Below are 20,655 nucleotides of genomic sequence, written 5' to 3' on the forward strand. Positions count from 1 at the left end.
ACTACCGGATGTGACGTTTAGGACAAAGAAAAAAACAAAAACGTCCGTTTTTTGGGTTGGCATGGATTTCGGATAATAAACAGCACTTTAAGCGTCCTGCCTGGTAATTGCTTGTATAGTAAACACTTGTTTCAAGTTTAAGTTGTCCTACGGAACCTTTATGCCGGCGAACAAAGTGAAGCGTGCAAACATTAGCCGTCGCCGCTAGCTGAACCGCAACCTGCTGTTTGCTTTTTGGGGGGAAATGTCCGCCAGTGAAGTGCTCGAAAATGAAGAGAAAAGTGTCCAGATTAAGACCGAGTCCCAACGAAGAGGCTCGGATGATACGAGAGGAGCAGGAAAGGAGGAGAAAACTGCGGATACAGCAGGTAATAAGGCGGTGTTATGGCTTTCTGCTTCACTTTAGGTCCCTGATTTCCAGCACCTGTGGGATGTTTTCCGATGAAGCGCCAGTGCTTACTTGAACCCCTGTTTCTGTCTGATAAACACTATATTAAGGCTCACATGAGTTCATAACTTCAGCCTACATTAAATTTTACTTGCATGTGTAAAAGATCTGTCTTTTTATGTGCGTACAGTCATTTTTTTGAAGTCTGATCGGTCTGTTCTGTCTCCGAAAGTTGCTTTGACACATGAATAAACAAAGGCAGACAGTTTCAGGGTATTCGCGTAGTATTTCTTTTAGCATGATGAAGCTGTAAAGTCTCGTATGTAACTAACCAGTGAAGGACCTAAAGTTCACAAAGTATTCTGCTATGAAGTTTGCTGACACATTTTTATTTATTTATTTATTTTTTCAAATAAGATTAGATTTGCTGGTATTAGTGGCCAAGATTTATCTTTTGTATTGCATCCATTTTTTTCTGTTGACAGATGACGTGATGAAGATAATTAAGTTAGTCATCACTGTAACCTACTGTCACTATGCCATGTGCATAGTTCTGCGTGATATATGCACACTGAGTGTGTGTTTTGTGTTGACACACAGGTGCGGGAGCAGCACCGGTACATTGCACAGCAGATCCGCCAAGATGTTGAGCAGAGGCGACAGTATGAGCTGCAACAACTTGAGCGGGAGCTGAGGAAGGAGTGGGAGCAACAGCAGAGGGAAAAGCTCCAGAGGCTGCAGAGGTTATACCAGGAGAGTCTCCAGCTGCTCGGCCAGGGGCACAGGAATGCAAAAGAAAACGTAAGGCTAAAATAGTTAAAATTAGAGACACTAAAACGGGGATTATGAAAGAATAAAAAGAATGTATGAAACCAAATTTTGAGCCACATCAGTGCAGTGTCCACAGGGTTTCTGTGGGTCATTAAAATGTCTGAAATTAGTTAGAAAATGTCTTAAACTTCCCGAGAAGATTCATCTGTTTAAGACAGTTAGATAAATCATGTAAAGCAAGCTTCATATAAATATATAATTATATATATTTGCTATTATTTTAATTATTTAATTTATAAAAATATTTTTAAGTTGTCATGAATACTGAAATCCACAGATCAAAGTAACAGTGACAGTCCAAAATCCAAAGAAAAATATTTTGTCATCCTTTGGGGAAAAAACCTCCACCGAATACTCTTTGCTACGTTCTAGTTGTTGTGTATCCAACTAAGACATTTTGAGTGTATCATTGCACCAGCTGCTTGACCACATACTAATTTTTCACAACCTTAGTCTTTATTATATGGAAGTAATTGCAGGAGAGAGAGAGAGAGACATCCTGCATTTCCAATTCTCAACTGAAATTTTACAATGTGTCTTCTCAGTTGAAAGTGGACAAAAAGTTTGGTATGTTTTATCATTTGTACGCTGAAAGGATAAGACCTGTGCATGAAACTATTTTTTTTTAAAAGACTAGAACGGAAATCAGCAGTTAGTGATGTCATCCTATCGTGTCTGCAGAATGAAGGAGAAATGTCAACTTTTAATAAAAGCTCAATTTAAACTTTGGGAAAAAAACATAGAAGCTATTGAAAGACTGATTATGTTACTAAAAGTTTAAACTTTGAATGACTTTTGTCAAATAAATTATGTCCCCGAGCTAGAGCTCCAACTTAGGTTGGGTTTTTTCACTCTGTGAGAAAACAAAATATTAATGTTCAATCTGCTTAAGGAAGAAGCAGAGTAATAGTAGTCTAGCGTGCTTCAGTCTTTTGCACTAGGACACTTTAGTAGTATTTGAATTGTTTAGAAATGGCAGAATACACTGCACCATGTTGATATTTGATTCTTGTTAACCCTTGTCCATATGATATTTATTTTTCGTGGCTAAACTTGTTGTTCAAGGAACCCGACTTGGCAGCCATAGCTCAGAGGGAGGAGGAGAATCACGTCAAAGCAGAGGAGCGTTATCGAGAAGCGCTGAAGGAGCTCAAATCACAGAGGCTTAAAGACCATGAGAAGCAAAACCAGTGAGCGTCATCACAAGAATTTTCAGATGTTTATGTGTTTAAATTTAATCAGAATGAACTGATCATTAAACCTGTGGCTTCACTGTTCTGTAGAGTTGTCAATGCCAGGAAGAAGGCATTACTGGCAGAAAAGGAAAGATCTGCAAAGGTGGCTAGCCTTCCACTGCCTCTCCCAAACCCTGTTCAGGTGATTTTCCCAAACAGTGATAATAATTTCCTGAACGTTTCCAAATCCTGAATATCAAATGAAAGTAAAGCTAAATGAAAGTCAAGGTAACCTTGTCTTCTCTCCTTGAAGCAGAACATCAGTCCCAAAAAGCCACGTTTCGTAAGGAGATCGGATGTGAGTGCTTTCGCTACCACACATTACCACATGGCCAAGAGTACAGTGGACAGAGAGGTGGACATAAACCAGGTAAAACACCCTCTGATTTTTGTTTGTATTTACCAGCGCGATTTGTCAGAGTTATCTAATCGATCTGCCTAATCAGCCAAATGCCCACGAGGAAGCTGAGCTACATGCGAAAAGACAGCAGGACTTGGAGACAGAGGAAATGAGGAGGAGAGAAGAGCAGCTGGAGAAGGCTCGTCTCAGAGGGAGGCAGGCTCTGAGGAAGGAACAGCTCATGCAGGTACAACTTGCCTGTTAACCTGGCGACTAATTAACCTAGTCACTTACATGCCAGAATAAAGAAATTCTTGTGGAGGTTGCACTTTCATTACATGTTTAAAAAATGTAGTACTTTAACATGTTTGATAGGCTTGCATTTAACTTGTTTAGCTGTAAGAAGAGATGAGAACTGTTTACTTTTTGGTCATATGAAGTGCCTGATCGGTGTTTAATGGCCTCCTTTAGGATCATGAGCGTTTGTTGGTTGAACTGGAACACATGCAGCAGACAGATCTGCTCAGGAGGAGGCAGCAGGTGTCGCAGATGCCTCCTCAGATCTTCCAGCCTCTCTATAAGAGACAGGAAATGAGAGAAGACTTCCAGAGGGAGATGGAGTTCGCCTTTGAGGACATGTACACTGGAGAGAGGAGTAAGGACTCTTCATCGTGTATTTTGTAGCAAATCCGGGTTTTCAGTATTCATACATGTTCTTAAAACCAGAGAAACAACGTTGGCCAGAAATGGGCACTGAAGTTGCTCTGAAGCCTCTTTAAACTTTGTTAATTGTTACAGGGGTTAAAGGTGACCTGGTGGTCCAGCTGGCACCTGAGCCTCTTCCAGCCCACTCCACAACCAGCCAAGATCAAGAGCTGGATGTCACAGTGGATGAAATCACAACACCTGAAACAGAAAATGCACAACATGACACAGAGCAGGAACCTGGAAGCACTGAGCAGGAAACATCAGCTGAAGGTGACCAGAAGCACCAGATTTAAAAACTCAAGTCATTCTTGTGCAGTTTATAATAAGATCAGTTGTCAGATAATAGCTTACTGAAGTGTATTGTATGAATTATGTCAAATTCTGAGAAATAAAAAACCTTCTGGCCCAGAATGTAGCATGAATGTTGAAACCTTGATGTAATTTCCTTGAGTTTTTCTTTGTTTGCAGTGGTTTCCCAGAAACCTGCTCCTCAACGGGCATTGAAGAGGCTCCTGGATCGTATCAGGAGCCAAAGGAACCAGTGGATTGACCACAGCAGTCGCAGCTCTTCTGCTGATTCCCCAACGATCATCCGAGATCAGATCCCAGAGCGTGACATGACGATCGAAACAGGCTCTCTGATCAGCGGAGGAAAAGACGAATGGACCCCCACCGAGCCCCAGGAGGCTGACCGGTCTCCACCAGGTAATCAGTGACTGTGATCAGCTGTAAGAACAATCTACATAAATATTAATAAAACTATTAATATTATTTTAACAGTTTAAAAAAGTACAAATGTTTATTACAAGGTTATAATCTTGTGGATTTTTTTCTGAACTCAACCAGCATCAGAGAAAACGCCGCTGCCATCATCAGCTTCAGATACTCAGTTTCCTGCTGCTCTGGCCAATAGAATCCAAGAGTTTGAAGAAGAGCGAAAGAAACGGGTACGTGTTCATTTTAATTTCTGTGAGACTTTTCACTTAGATGGGAGGAGTTAATATTGAGAGTAAAAAACTTAAATGTCTGTACTCTGTGTCCCGCGATGGTTGGGAGCTGGTTTTCTAGTCCTGCAGAGATGGCACGTTCACTGTCCGCTAAAATCCGAGCATGCCTGCAGGGAGCTCTGTAGTCAGATGGAGGCGGTGTACAAAGTATGCGAGACTACTGCTCTGTGCCCCCCTCTTGTTTGATTTTCTGTGCCCCCCTTCTCTATTCTGTCCCAGAATTTTGACACTGCAGCAGACCATTGTTGATCGAACAGATCTTCTCTATATTGTAAGCACTTGTTTCATTGTTGTCCCAGTACTTCATCACCAGTTCACTGACTGGTTAGAACCAGGTTTTGCTGAGAAACTCATTGTGGGCTTGTTGTGAATTCCTGCTGGTGATTTTTGGATTAACAGTAACACACCTGATGCAGCTAAAATTTTATCTTCTAAACTAAAACGTAGCTCAAATCTGAGTTTGCATCTAGTAGCATCACTTTTTAAGCCTCTTTTTTTTTTTCCTGCCCAGGAAGCGGAGCTTGAAAGGGAGAAGCAGCAGCAGATGTTTTTGCTGCAGGAGCTGGAAGACCAGAAGGCCAAGTTGGAGCAGATGCTGCTTGAAGCTCAGCAGGAGAAAGAACGACTGAAGGCTGCCGTGACCCAGGAAGAAACCATTAACCAACCAGAAGTGCCAGTCCATGACCACGATGTCATCTCTGTCACCCCTAATTTAGCCAATGAGGTAGGTCTCTAATCCAACTGTCAAACCTCCATTCAATTTTCCTGTTATCAGGTTTTTTTAATGGCTATTGAAAATTCTATTTATTGGATTAATCTTGACATGCTCATAATAGCGAAGATGCAAAATATGTCATGGATGTTATACATGCGGTTAACATCTTCTGATGCTTAACCTCCTTGGGTCTAATATTACTTTAGTCTGAGAAACATGTTCAGTTGTTATTTGTTGTTTTTTGCTTAAAGTTGACCAACGTATTATGTATAATTTGCTCTTGCCTGATTTACAGTTCAAAATAATCTTCACATTGTTGTATGTGTTTTCCCTCATGACATCCTGACTTTGAAGAAAGCTACTTTAGCTCCTCCTCATTTGAGCAATTCTTCTGATTGGCTGCCTCTCACAAACAGGTTTGATTAACATGTAGGTGGAGCTTCTGTGCTCATAGCCCAGGGGCGGGGGAACTCCAGGCCTCAAGGCCGGTGTCCTGCAGGTTTTAGATATCACCCTGGGTCAACACACCTGAATCAAATGATTAGTTCATTACCAGTTGCCCACCCCGTCATAGCCAGAGCCTGAGAAGATTATATTAGTGATGATTTATGACAATTCAGGACAGAGAATCAAATACAGCTTAGATGGGATATTTTCCAGATAAGAAGAGAAAAATTAAGTTGAGAAAATAAATCTAACAGATTCACACACACTTGGGAGGGACTGGTCAAAAACTAGTAATGTGAACTGTGGAAATTCAAGGTTTTGTCCTCCACCATTGTCTTCTGTGAGGGGTTTTCCAGGCTGTATGAGTAATCCCTTCCTTTGTGTTTGATCTTCACAGGTAGTTCCTCCTGCAGATAAGGACGACCATAGCAAAAGGATCAGAGAATACCAGCAGCGGTTGTTAGAGCAAAACAGGTGTGATGAATAAATCTGTTTGGGCCAGTTTGTGATTCTGAGTTTACATAACTTTAATGCCTTTGATGTTGTTGTTGTTTTGTTTTTTTTAAATTTTAGAATCCACCAAAGAGTGAAAGTGGCTCGCCAGCGCCTGGAGGAATACCAACAAGCTCTACAGATTCGTTACAACATGACTGCCACTTCATTACTACCTCCTGTTGTGCCTCCAGGCCTTGCTCATCCACCTCCAAACAGTACACAGTGTGTTCGTCATCCAGGTCGTCTGCAAGCTGCGCCGGCTCCTCTCCATGCTCCTCTCCATGCTCCTCTCCACGCTCCCTGGGGCCCTTTGCAGGCTCCTCTCCATCCCCCGCTGAATACTTCCCAGGCTCCTCTCCAGGCTCCTCTCCAGGCTCCTCCCCAGGCTCCTCTCCAGGCTCCTCTCCAGGCTCATGCAGTGCCTGTGTATAATCATGAATTGCCACAAACCTCTGAGGATGTTTCCACAGAAGAATCTGACACATTAACGTCCCCTCCGAGCCTATCTGGTTTTAGTCTGGCTTCCAAACCGCTGCCAGATGATGTTGAATCTGACTCAGACAGTCTGAGATACCAGAGACTAAATGACACGTCTTGGCTGACTGACAGCATAATGGAGAAAGTAACAGAGCACCTTCCAGAGAGAATGAGACCGCTGTCAGTCACCAAAGAGAAGCTGCCTTGTAAACGATTCACAGAACATCACTCTAGCAGCATCCCAGTGCAGCCATCCTCTGAACCCTTCAAAGTCATGAAATCGACCATCGCAGAGGTTACAGCTCCACTTTCAGGTTATGCTCTGGCTGAGGCAGAGGCCTCTCGGAGCACTGGATCCCTGAGCGTTGGAGAGGACAACATGGAGAGACAAAGACAAGAGTTGCAGGAGTTGCAGGAGGCCCAGAGGCGAGTACTAGAGCAGAGGGAGGCACTGATGCTGCAGCAAAGGCAACAGGAAGAGGAGAGGCGGAGACAGGACTTGGAGATGGTGCAGATGAGGAGACAAAAGGAGACATTGCAGGCTCTGATTAATACCGATGCACAAGTAAGTGAGAGGACTGTTAAAGCAGTTATTTTGCAGTAAAAAAAAATCATAGTTTTAAGAAAGGATTGCGTAGAAACAAAGACTGAAAAGCAGAGTGCCAAAAAACACCATCAGCTTAAATGTTTAAGAGTGAAAGAACATGTGAGAAATGAACCATCCTGATGACTTTTTCTCACCTACAGCCAGTTTCTCGGCCTGATGGTGAAACTGCGGTTTCGGAGAACATTAATCAGAATCGCCTCCAGTTACTTGCATCCCTGCTCAAGGCCATAGAGGAGTCTAATGGAGGAACTTTATCACACCTAGAGGACCCTCAAGATCGCGACAGCTCCTCTGAACAACATCCATCCAACAGCAGTCAAACAGGTAGCTGACATGTTGAGAATGGAGATATTTTTGTCAAAATGATTTCTGGGACAAATGCACATGACTGAATGAAGTAAACAATAATAACGATCGTTCTTAAGTTAACAAGCACTATTACAAACCACTGATCTTTATTCCTTAAAGGGTTCGTACGGGTGCTTGAACTCCTTGAAAATACTTGAATTTTAATGTTGTCTTTTTCAAGGTTTGAAAAGTGCTTGAATTTCAGATGTGGTGCTTAAAAGTGCTTGAAAGTGTAACTGTATTTCATTCACAACAAATAACTATCTGATTGAATAGTTTTCTTATCAGATAGAGAAATAAAATGAGTCGCAAAATGTAAAAGCAAAATTTCCCCGCCTGGCTGCCTTGCGTCTGTTTCGACGTGTGACCCCGCCCCTCCCTCTAACAGTCGGGGATGAGTGCGCTAACATACCTGTAGGTTGCTGTTGTAATGAGTGTTTGATGGAAAACGACAATGGCGGAGTTGGCACTCTCCAGTCGCATGATAGGTGAATCCTAGTAAATAATTTTCCAGTACGTGTACGTTACACATGCAATTTTTAAAAATTATTATTATTATTTTGCTAGCTATCAAACTCGCTGGAGAAATGATTGAAATGCACTGAGAGTGATGCAGTGTGGCAGCGCTATTATGGTATATGCTGTGAACTTGGCTAACATTACTTGGCAGTAATGTGAGTTAATTTACTCAAGTGAAAGCTTGTGAGTGAAAAAAGAAAAAAACACTCCTTCCCTATTGGTGGAAAAATGTACCATGTCGACCAATCAAAAAATGATATGGCAACATGTGGCATTTGATCGTTTGGGAAGAGGGGGAAGTTTTAGGAGTGACCGGCGAGAGAGAGAGAGTTTTGATACGTGAGAGATTTGGGACGTTTACCGTGTTTGGAGTCTCAAGTTAGTGTGTTGTCTTGTGTAGTTAGTGTGTGGTTGTTGTTTTGTGTGTTAGTTCTACTAGTTAATGTCACAGTTGCTGCAAAAAAAACACTAAAGGCAGATTGCAGTGTAAACGCTGAGTGACACACCTGCTGTCAGACCTGCAGGTTTATCCCTGTGCTGTTCTCATCTGTGTTATAGTGGACACAAACTATTTTTTGGAGTTGCATAAATAATTTGTGTGCCGCCTTATTTGACGCAGAGCACCTGATTGTTCTGTAAATAGTTTGAAATGGTTAAATGAAAAACGCCTGAGCCTTGGCTGCATTTTTAGGTAAATAGTACCATATAACTTTGTGCATATTTTTTAAGAATGTACAGTTTCTATTTGCATTTCAAGTTATGAAAATTATTCCTTAAACATGCTTGTGGTTTTTACAGTCAAAAATATCACTTTCTACTCATATTTTAAATTATGTCTGAATTTAGATCAATTGTGCTGAAATATAGGTGGAAAGGTAAAGGTGAAATATAGAGGCCAAATCAAAAGTAGTCAAAAACGGCCAATTATACCCTGGACACCAGAGGGTTAAAGGCTAAAAGCAAAGTTGTCACCAAGTACTGTTTATATTTGTTTGTATTACTGCAGTTTTTTTAAAGTATTAACTTGGTGCCTTTGGGTGAAATAATGGTAATACGAGTGATCCATATAGTCACAAAGAATAGCCACTTGTTTCTGTGCTACCAAAGTTCCCCGGCTTTCATTCAAAATGTGTTTATCGTCAGCACCTGCACATTAAACTACTTAAACATTATAAATGTCTTCAAGCTCACACTGAGGCCTGTGGGGCACAATCAGCCACTCAGACAGTACACACATTTATGTGTATTTATATATGATTATTTCATACTTTAAGGCTGCCTGTTTATTTAATGCAGATGAACAAAATACATTGGGATTGTACATAATAATATCACGGATGATAAATTCAATAGATTTTAAGTAGATGCTTGTGCATTCTTAAAGGCTTGAAAAGGGACCTTGAAAGTGCTTAAAAAGTGCTTGAATTTGACCCTGAAAAGGCGTATGAACCCTGTCCTTAATTAATGCAACGGAAATGTTGCTTTTGTTTGCCTTATGTTTCAAAACCTTCTGATTTTTCTCCTGTGCAGATTCAAGGCAGAATGTCAGATATTATAAAGCCCCCGTCAGTGTTTCACAGTCAGGTTCTCTTTCTTTTTTCTTAACAGTTTAATTTTGTCTTCTTTAAAAACAGAGATGAACAATTAATTACAAATCCTTAAATTTGGGGGCAGCACGGTGGCACGGTGGTTAGCACTGTTGCCGCACAGCAAGAAGGTCCTGAGTTCAATTCCAACATCAGGCCGGGGTCTTTCTGTGTGGAGTTTGCATGTTCTCCCCGTGTTTGCGTGGGTTCCCTCCGGGTACTCCGGCTTCCTCCCACCGTCCAAAGACATGCAGCTTGTGGGGATAGGTTAATTGGATAATCCAAATTGCCACTAGGTGTGAATGGTTGTCTGTCCCTGTGTGTTGGCCCTGCGACAGACTGGCGACCTGTCCAGGGTGTACCCCGCCTCTCCCCCTATGACAGCTGGGATAGGCTCCAGCGCCCCCCGCGACCCTGAAAAGGATAAGCGGAAGTGAATGGATGGATGGATGGATCCTTAAATTTGTGTCTGGTGCTCAAAGAACATTTTGGGCACGAGAACGTTTTCCCAAAAGCGTTTTCCAGCTTTTCTGCAAAAGTAAAAGTGGAATCTTGTCTTGTCTATCTTCGTTAGAGTCCAGGACGGGACACTATATCTTCATCTTTAAATTCAGGCTTTGTGTTTTTTGAATGTTGTCATTGTTGTTTCTCAACTTTAAAACTGTCCTAATAAACCTGGGCTTCAATAAAAACAAGTACCTAGCCATGCAGTCTACTGTAATGGGATTACAGCAAGTCAGTTTGTGAAAATTCCTCTCCTAGATATTCCACAATCAATTGTAAGTGCTTTTATTGCAAAGTGGTAGTGTTTAGGGATAACATGAACTCAAGTGTGAGCATGTAAAGTTGCAGAGCGATGTCACAAATAAAATGTAGAGTAATGCATTGTTTTTAAAAATGAAACAGTACACATTATTTTTTTTTGTCCATATTTCTGACTGGTTGTTTCTCTTGTGCTTTAAAGTTCAGAGTGATGCTGCTGCCGGACCTGGCCTGACATCAGTCCTCCACTCAGGACACCTCCACCCTCCACGAGCAGCAAAGCCCCCTGTGACACGCCTCAGGCTGGGCTTCTTGGAGATGATGACTGAACAGCACGAGCTCAGTGCTATTCAAGAGGTGGAGACTCCGGTCGATGCCAGCCAACTCGCAGGTCTGCTCAGCTGCAGTAAGACGTGAATATCGGGCAGTTTCATCTCCTGCATGTATAACACCGACTTATTTATTTGTTTTAGCTGTAGGCCCAGACAATGGTGTGACAGTTCCTTCACACATTGAACGCTGGGATCAGCAGGAGGAGTACGACTCCTCTATGGCTTCTGACAGGACTCTGCAGACAACCTCGGAGTTCAGCAGTGGACAGAAGATCTCTGAAAGATTATCCAGCTCAGGGACAAGTTCAGGGAGATCCAGCCTCTGGAGAGAGAGACTGCTACTGACAGAGGCAGGAGCATCTCCAGAATCCTCCATCTCTGGTGGGTAGAGAAGATTTAACATAGGGAAAAAATGGTACCACTGAATTCAGGGAAATTAAAGATTTCTTGACGTGGAAACACTGTTTTCTAGATTCAGTCCCAAGAAAAAAGTCCCCCCTTTCCTCAGACTCTGGGAGAGGAGCAGATTTCTCTGGTCCTGCAGTGACGAGCTACAGATCCCCCACAGAGGTAACCAGTCCAGTGACAATTTTCCCAGTGTTCATATAGTGTTTATCACTGCTCTTTCCTCCCCTGGAAAGCTCATGTAGCCAATAGTGGGTTAGAAAGCTACAAGGGAAGGAGCAGTTTTAATATGCAGGAAGTAAATGTCAGTGCATATTAATACTGTTATGTATATTTTAATACCCTCTGAGGTTCACATGATGATGTGGATCAATGATGAAAAATAGCCAAATCTGAGTGCTTGGGCAGCATCTGCCTCAGCCTGTGATTATGTTTGAGAAGCTGCGTGTGTGTGTGTGTGTGTGTGCGTGCGCGCGTGTGTGTGTGTGTGTGTGTGTGTGTGTGTTCGTCTGCCTGTGATGAGTGAATGGTTTGTGTTTGTCTTTCTTCTTTCCTTCCTTCCACTGAGCGATGATGTAAACATAATAAACCTGAATTGTATTAAATTAAAATACATTTCATGATGGTTTCTACACTTGAACTGAGCTCAGTGAGTCTGCGTAACACCAGGTCTATGTATGAGTCGGTACATGTTATAACCCAAACACAAATTTAAGTTGTCTCTCTACAAATGGAAAGAGGTCTTCACTGTCCATTTGTATGAGTGTTATCCTGTATATAAAAGATAAAAAGATTCTGAACTTGAAACATGAAGTACCTCAGTGTCTTTCTGTAATGGCCAGTAGGGGGAGACTCCTCTGGTAGTAAACAGATGGACAAAAGATGGACATCCCCACAGTAACATTTCCCCCTAACTTTGTATTTTGGAGCTTCAGTGTTAGTGTTTAGGTGGGGTTTCCTGTTAAAGTAAGTGATTCTTCAGGGGTTTGGTCTTTTGTTGAGTACATCACTGCTGGTCAGGATGCTCATATATACAAATGCATTAAATATTCAAAACATAAGTTTGTGTGTGCTTTCATTTCAAAATGCCTCAATATGTTCAACTGTATGAATGTGTGTCCAGAGTGTGTTTATCTCTATAACAAGATAAGATGCCATGACAGTTTATTTTGTGTCAGTCTCCAAACAGGCCTCCTGGGTCTGACAGCTTCTCTTCTACTACCATCTCCACCGGAAGCTACATAACTACTGACCCAGAGCAGAATGTAAACACCGGTGAGGAACAGCCAGGTGTGTAGGTGACATGTCTGTGCAGCTTTAAATCAGATGATCCAGCAGATACTGGGGTAGTTCTTCATGATTAAACGGATAATATGGTTAAACTGTAAGGATTATAAGGGAGCATGTTGTTTATATGTTACAGCTGTGTGCTGCTGTGCATTTGCATGGACTTATGCCTTAAACTTTAAAGTGAACCTGTTCTGCTCATTCCCACTTCCAGATGACTATTCTTGGATTTTAAAGTAACTTTGCATGATTCTGGGTCTTTGTGCAGCTCATAATTTCATTTTCTGTCTGAAAGAAGCCGTTTAAACTTCTCCTTCTTTAAAATGGCCTAATAAGACGACTTTGTTACAACTGACCATCACAGTCTCACAGCAGTTCTTGTTATAGCTGCAGCTTTTAACGTACTGATTCATGTCCACGTACCCAAATGATTATTTTTCACATTTTATTATTATTAAAATATTAATAATATTTTTAAGGGCTGGAGAAGTCTGTGATTGTAGTGTGGAGGACTTTGCCATGGTCTGAATCATTTCATTTTTTTGGCTGCTCACATCAGAAGCCACAGCATGAGTCTCTGATGGGGCAGGTTTACACATCTAAACTGGGGCATTTTGGTGCTTTAGTGAAAGAAAAGCAGGGGGAAACGGGGAAGCAGGGACAGAGTAAGGTTATTGACACACAAGAAATGTTCATTTTAATTTTTATTATTAATCATGAGATTAATAAAAGGTTTTGGCAGAAAACTTACTTGGGTAGGTTTAGGACTTTCAAAAGTACTTGGTTTAGATTCATTTCACTGTATTTTTATTTCTTATTTTGCATTGTGTTTCTGACTTTGCTATACTTCTAATGTGCTGACCTGGTTCTTCTTCTTCTTCTTTAGATAAATCTGTCCTCCATAAACGCACTGATCAACAAGAAGGTGGAGCAGATTTACAACACGTCTCCTGTCTGTCTGGTGAGAGCTTCTGTGTTAAGGAAAACTCAGCGACTGGCCCTCCTGGTCTGTCTGTGGACTCGATGTTCAGTGACAGCAGTATCCAACAAATTATAGACAAATATACACGGGAACTTGACCTCTCCCTCAGCTCTGCTGGGAAAACAGGTACAAAATGGACATGTTTATTTGAAGGCGATGCTCTGTCTTCACCTTGATAGTTTAGGTAGGAGTGTTAAGACATGGTGTGATAAGATGCTGAGATGTGACAAAGGCTGTCTGATAGCACAGTGTTTTATTCCTTTGTTGATCTTTAGACAGTGAAGGCTCACATATGGAAGAACACAGCGCTTCGGTCTCTCAGCAGTCTTTGTTTCGAGTCTTGGAGAGAAGAGGGGAGGATGAAAGCTCTGCACGACGCCAGTCTCTTCTCTCAGACGCAGCAGGAACGGAGACGAGAGGCCTGGTCAGTGATTCAGTTTTAAGCTGTTATACTAGAGTCCTTTGAAGCTCTTTGTAACAACTGTTATCGATATTTGAATACCCTGAGTGATGATGTAAACATAATGAACCTGAAGTGAACTAAGTTAAAGTACATTTCATGATGGTTTCTACACTTGAACTGAGCTCAGTGAGTCTGTGGGCATGCACATGTTGTAACCCAAACACAAATTATGAGTATTAAGCTGTATATAAAAGATAGACATAGACTCTGCACTTGAAACAGGAAGTACCTCAAAACCAGCTAAATGTCTTGCTTGTAATGGCCCGTTGGGCTCAGACTCCTCTGGTAGTAAACAGACTGGACAAAGGACGGACATATCCAGTAACATCACCCACTAGCTTTGTAGTTTGGAGCTTCAGTGTTACTTGTAGCAGCAGACTATATCAATCAGATTTTAGAGTTGAATTAGTAGAGTTTTAACTTGTACTTGTAGATGAAGCTACAAACTGTGTTAACTGACAATGGTTTTCTGAAGTATTCCTGAGGCCATGTGGTAATATCCTTTACAGAATGATGTTGGTTTTTAATGCAGTGCTGCCCGAGGGATCAAAGGTCACGGGCATTCAGTGTTGGTATTTGGCCTTATGTGCAGAGTTTTCTCCAGGTTTTCTGTATCTTTGATGATATTGTAGACAGTAGATGATGAAACCCCCAGATTCCTTGCAATTGTACATTGAGAAACATTGTTCTTAAACTGCTGGACTATTTGCCCATGCATTTGTTCACAAAGCGGTGAACCTCGCCCCATCCTTGCTTGTGAGCGACAGAACCTTTTGGGTATGCTCTTTTTTGTACCCAATCATGACAAACACCCGTTTCCAATTAACCTCTTCAAAACAAGTGTTTTTTTGAACATTCCTCAACTTTCCCAGTCTTTTGCTGCCCCTGTCCTAGCTTCTTTGAACGTGTTGCAGGCATCAAATTCAAAATGAGTGAAGATTTGCAAAACAACAATAACGTTTATCAGTTTGAACATCAGATGTCTTGTCTTCGTAGTGTATTCAACTAAATATAGGTTGAAAAAGTACACAACATCCCAACTTGATTGGAATTGGAGTTGTACATCTACAATGACAATATAGGGCTATTCTGTTCTATTATGTTCTAGCCAGTCTCTAAATTGCAAAAAAAAGTGGAAAGTAGATTTAGAAGAATTTGACTTCTTCTTTTTTTTTCTTTTTTTTCCCCTGTTATCGTTGCAGGAAGTGCACAATCAAGTGGATCCCAAAGTGGGCGAGTTCTCTGCTGGAGCCTCATTACTGGTTGACGATCATGAGCAGGATTCTTTCCGGCCTCTGATTGGTCAGCTGGCAGACCGGTCATCCTGCCTCGTTACCGAGCAGAGGGATTCGGCCCTGGAGCAGCTTGTTGGTCATCCGTCAGCTCACTCATCAATGCTTGGTCACTCTCCGGGCCAGCTGTTCTCCCCAAGTGTGGGTCAAGATGGATGGGATTCCACACTGAGTCGGATGATTGGTCGGCTCTCCCATCAGTCCAGCTCTCACTGGTTGAGCGGCGGGCGAGACCTTTATGCAGGTCATATGATGGGTCGGATGGAGACGCAGCAGTCGACCTCATGGTTAGATGAAGCTCCCGATGAGAGCCAGATGAGACCCCTGGTAGGAGAGCTGGACGAGTCTGCAGAACAGCACAGTGGAAGCTCAGGTAAAATGATCATTTGACTGAATTTATCAATTAATGGCTGAATATCAGGGAAAGTGAGTGAAACCTAATATCACATTCTTAGCTACAGTGCAGTGAAAATAACTAAATATATCAGTAATTTTATAGCAGGATATGTAGAGCTCATATAATATGCTGTATATAAAAGATGGACCTAGTTTCTAGATCTAATGGTGTATTTTTGCAAAACATAAATCAAGGTTTTCCCCTTGTGTGACTGCAGTCATTGCCCCTAATAGCCAACTGGACGAGAACTAGTACAATCAATACCTGGCATCAGGTTACAATGATTTATTTTCAGAACCTGAAAATTATGGCATGAAAGTAAGTTTTTAAAAAAACACTACGTAGAAATGTGATTTTTAATAATCTTTTTCAGGGAAAATGACCAAATATTAGTTTGCTGAACAACTTTAGCTTGAATTCTTCCAATTGTGAGTTTTTGTCTCATTTACAAGTTTCCACTTCAGTTGAAGTTAAACACGAGCATTTTGTAAATAATGGCCCCCATTAAAGTCAGAAACAACAGTAATGCAGAGTATGCTTTTGGATGATCACTGCCACATCTTGGTATCTGTGAGCTCCACCCCTCACCCAGTTTCAGAACACAGAGATGGTGATTTGTAGAAAAACAGCCAACTTGAGGCTTAAAAAACAGGACCATTAAATTATGGGACTTAATTCATCTTCTATAAACAGTCTCATACAAACCAGCTGTCTTCATAAGCATGTCCACCATGAAGTTTGACGTGTCATTCATTTGTTTGCAGGTAAAAGAAATCGTGTGACTCTTGGTGTCTCAGCTGACATCCGGGTCCCACCATATCCAGCGCTGCCTCCCGAGGCCTCATCACACAGTGCCTCTGTCCCAGCTATGAGCCCACATCCACAGGATCCGACAACGCAGAATCAAACCAGTTCAACAGACATGGACTCAGGCAGAGCTGAAGGTGTGGTGCAAAATATTCACGTAAGACTTTACTGGGGTCAGTCATCTGTGGTGACACTTTACAGTAGCAATCAAGATAATCCATTTATTAACTGGTTATTAGAAAGTTGAAAATTATGTTAAAAGTGCATAAGCAAGGAGGTGAGGTGGCAGCTCCCTTCTTATGCTTGTGCTTTTTCCTAAACCTGGCCGAAGTCAGGTTTAGGAAAAAGGCCTGGTCTGGGTTTGCTTAAGGGTGCCCAGCGAAATAAATCATCACTCCAATGAACAGGTGTTAGTATGTGAGGAGTTAAAGTGAGACTCCATGAGATAAGGTGCTACTCCTAATGAAAGATTGTTTTTCACCATTTTTAGAGTTTGCAGGTTCAGATTCATTCCACCCCCTTTTGGCAGAGGTCACCCAAAACGAAACAGCAGACCTCTCCATCACCTTTCACCAGCCTGAGCACAGCGTGCACAATTTTCCTGACGTGCATCCAGCCACCAGGGAATGCAGTGTTACCACACCTGTAGAGGTCATTTCGCACTCTGATCTTTCTTCTGTGGAGTCCGAGCCATCACCAGAGCGTCTTCGAACGGAGGAGCCAAACCGCAGCCCCGCAGTTTCCTCCACCTTACATGAATCCTTCTCCCAGCTCATTACCACCCAATGCCATCCCCAGGAGTCTGTTCTGATAGTATCTCCCACCGTGAGGGCAGATGTTGAGCAAACAGCTGAGATTCTGTCAAATTTATCCATGTGTGATGAGACACCTGCTTTGGGTGTGTCACGGGTAGAGGAAAGGCTTGGAGGCGCGGATTCAATCAGTGCCGAAGAGATCAAGTGTGGTCACGGTCCAAATCTGAGGAATGTTTCTCCTGTCTCTGATAAGATACTGGTATGAATCTGTGATTTGTTACTTTGGTCAACTTTGAAAAAGCACAGTTATTTTAGTAAAAACTGTTATTTCTGGTGTTTTAAGTTAGCTTTACCTATTTTTATAACTCGTTGTTTATTAGGAAGCAGCCAAAGAGAAGGGGATCCTGGAGCAGTCTGAGATCACACTGGTGAGCCTGACAGACTCTACACTGCAGGACCAGGAGTCCACCAGCTCAGAGGAAGAGGGAGCTTGGGTAATCAAGAATCCAGATGGAAGGGGTGAGGAAGGGCAGAAAGGCCAAGAGATGGAGGTGACTGTTCAGAAGTGACGTGACTGAGTTTTCATTCAGGTTACTTTCTCATCTCTAAACATTAACATTTACTTGTAGGGTGCAGAATCTACGTTGATACCTGAGGAGACTCCAGAGTACGACAGCCAAACACATCCAGGTAAAGCAAGTGGAATATATCTGCCTGAAATATAACAGAGTCAAACTGGTGAATTGTGGGAAAACCATAGGCCTGAACAACGAAGCAGGACTCTGAGCTCAGGGAGGTAACTTCAGGTTGAACTCTGAGTTTTAAATGTAAAGTCGTTCATGTCTTACTAGGGTACATCGCCATGGTAACTTATGCTGCAGGATAAGTGCTCCAGATCAGGTTATAATTGATATTACAGATCACGGACTACTGATCAAATATGTCACAGGATGATTCCTTCTGGAGGATCCCTCAGACCTCATTGTGCTGGTATTAAGGGGCTCTAAGATGGTCTACAGTTTTTGTTAATCATCAAAAAGCAATATACCGTAGTACTTTGAATCGCTTTGTAGTACAGACGTCAAGGGACTGATATAGATATTTTCTCTCCTAACATTACATCATTTTTAAGCCAAAACTTTATAAACCTGACCGTTACTTCCTTCCCTCTTTCCAGTGACAGTCCTAGAGTTTCAGTGGGGTCCGTGCAGAGACCAGCCAGATGTCAACCAGCAGAAACTTGCAGCTCTGCTCCAGAGATCCAACCACAGGGTGAAGGAAATCAAGGCCAAAGTTGCTCTTGCTAAAACTCAACGTGAGCTCCAAGTGCTACCAGAAGGAAGTGAGCAAGCTAAAGCGAACACATGTCAACCAGTGACCTGTAACACAAAAACTAAACCAGAACCTCTACACAAGGCCAGTACAAAGTCAAAGGGAGAACAGGCCCCACAACAGATGGAGGAATCTGGTTTCATCAAGCAGCAGAAACCCCCCCAGCTTCTTCCACCAGGTACCACCAGAATAAAAATGAGAATTACTTCATCCTGCATTAGGGAAATTATTTTATTACAGTGGTTGCATGAAATCTGCCAGATGCTTCTGCCTGAGAGATAATTATATTATAGAGAGTGAGGGTATGTCATGTGAGATATTTCCTGTCCTTATGACAGTGGAGCTGAATCAGTCTGTTAGAGAAGGTGCTCCACTGCCTGTCCAGGAAGCCATGCAGGAGGTCTGGATCATCCACAAATGATAATAGTTCCAGATGTTTTTACTGGCTCATTTTAATCATTTCATACACTGCTGGATAGCTTAATCTTCAATGGTATGTCTTTTTATTATAGATGAGGCGCCTGGTTTGAGGCAGCACGCAGGTTTATACCAGCTTATGTAGTGCATATTAAAGAAGCCTCTATGTTTGAAAAATTTAATGGGGAAATGTGTTAAACCTGCATTCTTTAGAACCAAATAGCTTTGTCATTGCAAATAGAGCAATAATAAATAAAAAATACAACAAGTAAGCTATAAATAGCAGCATGAGTCAATTATCAGTGCAGACATTTATTGGTGCATGTAAGTGACACAGATGGTGTTTGGAAAGGACCGGTCTCTGAGCCTTGAGGTGTGGGTTTTGGTTGATCTCTATCCTCTGCTAGAGTGCAACAGTTCAGATGGTGAGAGCACTCCCTGATGATGTTTTGTGCTTGTTTGAGTATCCGCCAGGTAGGGCCATTTATATTTTTTGTTTTCTGCTGTTCTCACCACTCCTCACAGTGCCTGTTTGTCTGCTACAGAACAGCCTGCATACCACACTGGTAAGCGGTGCATTACAACAGACTCAACTGTCGCACTGTAGAAAGAAATGAGCAGTTGTTCCTCCCAAATGTCCTCTGATGTGCCCACTTTATTATGGCAGGTTCTCTGGAAGGACTTTACTCTCCATCAGTGGGTCTGAGTCTGTTTTGCTTTCCCCCCCATAGTCTTAGTGGTGCAAACTGAACACTGTGCTGATTGTCGCTCTACCTGTCTCCATATACGGACTACTCTTCACTTGAGATTAGCCCAGAAACATCTGTGTCATCAACATAATGATGTTGGATAAATGAACAGGTCTGCAATCAGAGGTGTACAGTAGGTAAGGAAGGGACTCTGCAGATAACCCTGAGGAGCTCCAGTGTTCAGTGAAATGGATGAGAATGTGTGTGGGCCAAGTTTCAAGGTCTGAGTCCTTTATCTGGTGCAGAGAAAGCCCAGTGGATGAGTTTGCTGACTAAATGACTGGGATGATGGTAATTGATGGAAACAGTCACTAGCTAGAATTGGCTAATGTCCCCTAAATAATTTTTTTAATTTATTTTTTACTCACTTCACTGCTTGTATCGAGTCTGATTATGTTGTGATGGTGTGTAACGATGACATTTTGCTATTTTCTCTCAGTGAGTGATTCCGAACAGAAGAAGCTGGATGACATGAAGATCTGCACGCTGGAGCAAAGGAGACGTAATCTTTCCAAGATGCACCAGAGAACTCAAAGGTAGTCAAATAATATTTGGAGTTATTCAGGTAGTTTAAACAGAAGTGTAATTTACCAGATCAAAATAATTTTGTTCCGCAGGCTGTATGAGCAGCTGGAGGAGGTGAAGCATCGGAAAGCCTCGAAGAGTCGACAGGAAGATTATGCAAAAAACAGACTGAAAGCTAAGGAGTTCCACAAGGTGAAGCGCTTTAATCATACATAGGCTTCTTGGAGCTGCAGGAACTTCCTGAATTTAAGTTAAAAGAATGTTTTTCTCCCATCTCTTCACAGAAAACCTTACAGAAGCTTCGTGCCAAGCAGACCCAACAGTGATCGACTTTGATTGTGTCATAGTTTACTTTGAAAATTTTATTTATAGTTTTATCAATAAAGCATTTTAAGTTATTTGCACTCAAACTGAATCAGAAAATTTATCAGATAAAATTATGCAAAG

The 20,655-nt window shown here is 42.0% G+C and overlaps 1 protein-coding gene across 5 annotated transcripts; it reads left to right on the top strand.

The window, feature by feature from the left end:
• Positions 1 to 7: 7 nt before the first annotated feature.
• cep295 (centrosomal protein 295) lies at positions 8 to 20,612 on the top strand. Of its 5 annotated transcripts, none has more exons than XM_082503040.1 (29): positions 8 to 368; positions 989 to 1,189; positions 2,285 to 2,409; positions 2,503 to 2,596; positions 2,708 to 2,824; positions 2,901 to 3,041; positions 3,266 to 3,449; positions 3,593 to 3,772; positions 3,971 to 4,207; positions 4,349 to 4,449; positions 5,021 to 5,233; positions 6,069 to 6,145; positions 6,245 to 7,208; positions 7,391 to 7,574; positions 10,668 to 10,856; positions 10,939 to 11,178; positions 11,270 to 11,367; positions 12,381 to 12,492; positions 13,376 to 13,597; positions 13,747 to 13,895; positions 15,137 to 15,599; positions 16,388 to 16,567; positions 16,921 to 17,444; positions 17,566 to 17,736; positions 17,815 to 17,875; positions 18,363 to 18,695; positions 20,123 to 20,219; positions 20,301 to 20,400; positions 20,493 to 20,612. In XM_082503040.1, the coding sequence occupies exons 1-29, from the start codon at positions 270 to 272 to the stop codon at positions 20,532 to 20,534; spliced, it is 5,898 nt and encodes a 1,965-aa protein (XP_082359166.1). In that variant the 5' UTR covers positions 8 to 269; the 3' UTR covers positions 20,535 to 20,612. The 5 variants fall into 5 exon arrangements, with proteins under 5 accessions (XP_082359166.1, XP_082359168.1, XP_082359167.1 ...); XM_082503042.1 differs by having other exon boundaries at positions 12,381 to 12,477; XM_082503041.1 differs by having other exon boundaries at positions 2,711 to 2,824.
• The last annotated feature ends 43 nt before the right edge of the window (positions 20,613 to 20,655 follow it).

The sequence above is a fragment of the Aulonocara stuartgranti genome (genome assembly GCF_965226115.1).
Source record: "Aulonocara stuartgranti genome assembly, chromosome: 14".
Taxonomy (NCBI): domain Eukaryota; kingdom Metazoa; phylum Chordata; class Actinopteri; order Cichliformes; family Cichlidae; genus Aulonocara; species Aulonocara stuartgranti.

What these genes read in the sequence shown, in the direction of transcription:
- cep295 (XM_082503040.1), top strand. Translation starts at nt 270, where the DNA reads ATGAAGAGAAAAGTGTCCAGATTAAGACCGAGTCCCAACGAAGAGGCT. An exon ending in CATGTACACTGGAGAGAGGA is followed by an intron (nt 3,450 to 3,592) that starts GTAAGGACTCTT and finishes TAATTGTTACAG; the next exon opens with GGGTTAAAGGTGACCTGGTG. An exon ending in AGAAAGGCCAAGAGATGGAG is followed by an intron (nt 17,737 to 17,814) that starts GTGACTGTTCAG and finishes ATTTACTTGTAG; the next exon opens with GGTGCAGAATCTACGTTGAT.